We start from the raw sequence: 5,964 nt of genomic DNA on the forward strand, positions 1-5,964 counted from the left end.
AGGGTTGTCAGTTTCAGATGGTCATTTGGCTTGTTATCCATAAAAAAAAACACTTTGAACGATGGTTCGATAATTAATTAGAAAAAGAGGCTGCATTTAATGCGTTTAGGTTTGGTAAAGTTTTCGTCAATTGTTTACTTGAGACTAGAAAAAGTTTTCCATGGCCAAATATCTAATCTTTTCTTTATTGTGATTTTTGAGACTTGGAAACTAGACCACAGCAGACCCTGACTGGTAAACAAGAACACCTTGCGTGTTAGTCCAGGGAATTTTAATAAATTGCTTGAAAAAACAACAAAAAAATAGTTATAAAATGGTTATTTTGTGCTAGATCACACCGGGAAAAATCTTCTGGAACATGCTAACTAACTAGAGGTAGGTCTTTATGCATACCAATAATTTTCCAAAAAAGGAAAAAATTATAATTTCAAGCAACACACATATATAGATACATACATACATACATACATATATATATATATATATATATATATATATATATATATATATATATATATATATATATATATATATATATATATATATATATATATATATATATATATATGGTTCAACATTTCCCCTTCCTTTAGGCCCATATTTGCATACGTCTAATTTGCATTGTTAATAACGAAGAGTTTTGTTACTTCTGATTACTCTGGCTTATAAATATCGTCGGGTCCAGCACTAGTGGTTAAGGATTTCTATACCACTTCATTTCTATATACATGCTTCAAATTCTTAATTTTCTCCCTCTAACCAACCCCTATCAGCTCCAGAATTAAATTTGAAAACCTGGATCCCATAAATCATCATATTTAACAAACATCCAAAACCCCTAATCAAATCTTGCTTTAGTTATATTTCACACTTACCTAAATAACGTAAAAGCATTTCTCAGTAACTGACTCTGTGTAGGTCACTGCATGAGTATGCCACGAGATAATTATCTCTGGCCATGTGAACCTAGACCATAGGTTAAGAGATGCCTCTATAATGGCATATTCTTAAACAAAACAATGACCAAAGTTTCACTGTTGACAGATGCCACAACTGGCCTTTAGAAGAGTAAGTATGCCTGCTCGTCTTTATTTTTTTCTATTGATAATAAGATAATAATAAGATTAGGACGGCAGACTTAAAAAGGAGGGTCCGGAGAACGGGAAGGAAGTGAGAGAACAAGGAGACAGGTAAATTGGAATAGGATAAGAAAGAGGGACAAAACCAAATGTCCAGTGAAATGCTGAAATCGCATTTCTTTTGTTTGTCCATTCAGGTTATCGTACACATGGTAGCATTAGTCCCGATTCGGCATCAATGAGCCCAAAGAAAATACCAACGATTGAATTGCTGCATTAATTTGTCAGCTTCAATAACAATTTATAACTATAAGGTCCTGGTTGTTATCTTGAATTCAAAGCACTCACTAATAATACCCTTCGATGATCACTCGTGTACTTTGAGTCTGGTCATGGGCCGCTGATTACAGATCGCAATTCTGACCATTGGAGTGGTCATTCCACCTCATATTGTCATAAGTTTAGTTAGCCAGCCATTGAAACCTGACGGTCAGAGTGGGGCACTTTCTGTGCTCTCCTGACAGACTGTACTCATTCTGGACTGCCTGCATCCTAAGCTGCACACCAGATAGGAGCATAGAACAAGTCAGCTGGGTATTCCAGCACAGGTCTGGTAGAGAATCTTGTATACCCTTACTTCGAGTTCCGCGCTGAGTGCTACTGTGCTCTGCAGGCGGATCTACCAGACCCCAAAATGAGCAAATATGTAAATGGAGTAAGCCTAAAGGGCAAAGCTGACATACAACAGAATACGCGTGTGGAAAAAGGGAGAATTTCTCGGTGAGAGGAAAATATCAAATAAGCAATGACTCTCGTACAATTCTGCCTCTTTCTTGTATATAATCAGTCAGGTGTGACTGCTATTTTATTGTACTGCTGATAACCTTAATGATACTGCTCCCAGTAAGCACGAAACCCAGTCATTGCTATTTTCATCCATTTATTACTTGATAACAAAGACTAACCCACTCACTGGATGAAAGTGGCACTAACTGACGTTGAGGTTAACAACGATACCAGCGACGATATATACAGTAATCACGAATGGGAATCTTGATAATACTGATATGCCAAGGCTTCCATTACACGTTATATGACAAAGACAATAGTGTCAATAGGAAATGAAGTCTCAAGACACCTGTTACAGAGAAAAGATCAAGGCTTTCCATAACTGGCACGCCGTCACATCTGTAATCTATTCGTAATTAGAAAACTATATCGATACATATTCAAAATAAAATAACTCTTCTTAAGTTAGCATAAAAAAGTGAACTGTAATCTACTCTATTCTTTTTGGTTTTTAAATGAGTTTAATAAAATCGATAAAAACACGCAACTACATAAATATAGTATAACAATTTAGTGGTAACTTTTAAGCACATATAAAAGATCATTTTACACCACTCCCTGGTCCAAAGTCCAGGTTTACATACATCAGCTTGTGTGTTTGAGTTACGTTAATGTTCTCAGTTTTACTTCATATTTCTTTTAAATATTTACATATATATATATTATATTATATATTTAAATATATATTAATATATATATATATATATTAATGCATATTTATGTGTGTGTGTGTATTTGTTCGTTTTTATGAACTGAGCAACCTAACCTAACCTAACTATCGCTCCAACATCATCTTCCTTCTCTGGACTGCAGGATTCCTCCTGGTCTAGGATCGAACCGCAGCCGTAGGAGAGTATCCTCTCTCGCCGTGCCGTTCCCAATGGCTTTGCAGAGCTGGCGATCACGCAAGTCCCCCCACCCGCCGTTGGGCCTCCTGAAGGGCGGGAGCTTCGTGTAGGCGAGCTGTAGAGCGAAGGACTCCGGGAACAGCAGGTGGCGGTGGGCCCAGAGGAAGGACTTGGCGTTCCTCACCGCTTTGGAAACGTCGCAGCGGGCTTCCTTGATGTGGGTGCCGCTGGGGTGGGCGATGAAAGGAATTTGGGGTGAGTTTACTAAAGATTTATATTGGCTGGGTCAGTGTTCGCCGCTCTGTCAGTTTATTGTTCCAGTATTTTGTAATTGGTCAGGTCAGTCTTCATCGCTCTGCCAGTTTATTGTTCCAGTTTTTTTGTAATTGGTCGGGTCATTGTTCATCACTATGTCAATTTGTTCCATTTTTAAGAGAGGATATTGAAATATTTAGGAATCTGTTTCTTTAGTATATCGCAGCTTTGATTCGAAATAATGATTTGAATTTAGAGGTTACCGTTTTCTGTTTGTAAGACAGGATATACGAATATGGAAGACTGTTTTTTTATTTTAGTTTATATCGTAGCTTTGATTCGAAATAACGATTTGAATTTAGAGCCAGCTATAAGTAATTCAACAGAGGTAACTGTGTTTTGAGTTTATCACGATATGAGGTTAATTGTAGTAATGAGATTTTGATGCTATGTCATTATGTCGAGACTTCCAAAATTTGGGCACAATCAAGTTCATTAATAATTAAAAGTAAAGATTCCAACCAGAGCAGCGAATTAAGATGAAAATTGCAAAATAAAAAAAAAACAATTATTCGTATACCCTAGTTTCCTTTTTCGGGAAAGTTCACAACTGTACACACCATCAAGAATTATATCTCAAAATTAATTATCTGCAATTTTCATAGCCAAACTAAATTTTTTAAGTAATGGTGCACTTCGTCTAATTCGCCATATATACTATACTGAGTATGATAATTAAAGCGTGTCACGAGAGAGAGAGAGAGAGAGAGAGAGAGAGAGAGAGAGAGAGAGAGAGAGAGAGAGGGAAGTTAAGTATACCTTAGTTTTACCAGACCACTGAGCTGATTAACAGCTCTCCTAGGGCTGGCCCGAAGGATTAGACTTATTTAACGTGGCTAAGAACCAATTGGTTACTTAGCAACGGGACCTACAGCTTATTGTGGAGTTCGAACCGCATTATAGCGAGAAATGAATTTCTATCACCAGAAATAAATTCCTCTAACTCTTCATTAACCGGCCGGAGAGTCGAACTCGGGCCTAACGAGTGCAAGGCCACAACTCTACCGACTCGCCCAAGGAAGAGCTGAGAGAGAGAGAGAGAGAGAGAGAGAGAGAGAGAGAGAGAGAGAGAGAGAGAGAGAGAGAGAATAAAATACAACAGGCTGGAAAAAGCATTATCTTTACAAATGATCCCAGTTAGGAAGAATAAAACCAGTCACTTAGATGAGAAAATCAGTCACCAACAGTGCCTGGAGAAAACTATGGGAGAAAGTAAAATGTAATGAAGGAGAAAGCAAATGTAATAGAAGGAAAGCAAAATGTAATGAAGGAAGCAAAATGTAATGAAGGAGGAAGCAAATGTAATGAAAGAGAAAGCAAAATGTAATGAATGAGGAAGCAAATGTAATGAAAGAGAAAGCAAATGTAATAGAAAGAGAGCAAAATGTAATGGAAAGCAAAATGTAATGAAGGAGGAAGCAAATGTAATGAAAGAGAAAGCAAAATGTAATGAATGAGGAAGCAAATGTAATGAAAGAGAAAGCAAATGTAATAGAAGAGAGAGCAAAATGTAATGGAGGAAGCAAAATTTAATGAAGGAGGAAGCAAATGTAATGAAAGAGAAAGCAAAACGTAATAAAGAAGGTAAAATGTAATAGGGGAAACAGCAAAATGTAATAAAGTAAAAAGCAAAATGTATAAAGGAGAAAGCAAAATATATTAAAGAAAGCAAAATGTATAAAGGAGAAAGCAAAATATAATAAAGAAAGCAAAATGTATAAAGGAGAAAGCAAAATATACTAAAGAAAGCAAAATGTATAAAGGAGAAAGCAAAATATATTAAAGAAGAAAGCAAAATGTAATAAAGGAAAAGCAAAGTGTATAACGGAGAAAGCAAAATATATCAAAGGAGAAAGCAAAATGTAATAAAGGAGAAAGCAAAATGTATAAAGGAGAAAGCAAAATATATTAAAGCAGAAAGTGAAATGTAATAAATGAAAAGCAAAACGTAATGAAAGAGAAAGCAAAATATAATAAAATAGAAAGCAAAATATGACAGAGAAAGCAAAATGTAAATGAGAAAGCATAAAGCAGAAAGTGAAATGTAATAAATGAAAAGCAAAACGTAATGAAAGAGAAAGCAAAATATAATAAAATAGAAAGCAAAATATGACAGAGAAAGCAAAATGTAAATGAGAAAGCAAACTGTAATGAAGGAGAAAGCAAAATGTAATGAAAGAGAAAGCAAAATGTAATGAAAAGAAAGCAAAATGTAATGAAGGAGAAAGCAAAATGTGATGAAAGAGAAAGCACAGTAGAAAGCAAAAGGTAATAAAGGAAAAGCAAAATGTAATAAAGTAGAAAGCAAATTGTATAAAGGAGAAAGCAAAACGTAATAAAAGAGAAAGCAAAATGTAATTAAGCAGAAAGCAAAATGTAATAAAGGAGAAAGCAAAACGTAATAAAAGAGAAAGCAAAATGTAATTAAGCAGAAAGCAAAATGTAATAAAGCAGAAAGCAAAACGTATAAAGGAGAAAGCAAAACGTCATAAAAGAGAAAGCATAATGTAACGGAGAAAGCAAAATGTAAAGAACGAGAGAGCAAAAAGTAACAGAAGAGAAAGCAGAATGTAAAGAAGAAAGCCAAATGTAACAGAGGTGAAAGCAAAATGTAATGAAGGAGAAAGCAAAATGTAATGAAGGAGAAAGCAAAATGTAATGAAGGAGAAAGCAAAATGGAAAAGTTTTGGCCAGAGCGGATGCTCCCTCTGCAACTCACCAACTGCCAACGTGGACGACCCTAGTTAGGTCTACGGACATGGCGGTGAGCTTGGGAAAGCAGCAAGTCTGGACGAGCCTGTTCATCGTCCAGTCCCAGTTGTAGTCATCGAAGACGCAGAAGATCTCGCCGCAGGCTTTGATGCTGTTCCACA

General features: G+C 35.9%; 1 protein-coding gene across 3 annotated transcripts in view; it reads right to left on the reverse strand.

The window, feature by feature from the left end:
* Positions 1 to 2,535: 2,535 nt before the first annotated feature.
* LOC136836451 (alpha-1,6-mannosyl-glycoprotein 2-beta-N-acetylglucosaminyltransferase-like) overlaps positions 2,536 to 5,964 on the reverse strand; it is a 21,574-nt gene continuing 18,145 nt past the window's right edge. For 2 of the 3 annotated variants that reach the window (XM_067100721.1, XM_067100722.1), the window contains 2 exons: positions 5,811 to 5,964; positions 2,636 to 3,003 (listed from right to left, as the gene is read on the reverse strand). The exon at positions 5,811 to 5,964 is cut by the window's right edge and continues 61 nt beyond it. In XM_067100721.1, coding sequence (XP_066956822.1) covers positions 2,718 to 3,003; positions 5,811 to 5,964 — 440 coding nt within the window. In that variant the 3' untranslated portion in view covers positions 2,636 to 2,717. Of the gene's footprint in view, positions 3,004 to 5,810 lie in introns of all 3 variants that reach the window. The other variant, XM_067100720.1, reaches the window with a different exon arrangement.

Source organism: Macrobrachium rosenbergii, chromosome 56 (assembly GCF_040412425.1).
Source record: "Macrobrachium rosenbergii isolate ZJJX-2024 chromosome 56, ASM4041242v1, whole genome shotgun sequence".
NCBI classification, from domain to species: domain Eukaryota; kingdom Metazoa; phylum Arthropoda; class Malacostraca; order Decapoda; family Palaemonidae; genus Macrobrachium; species Macrobrachium rosenbergii.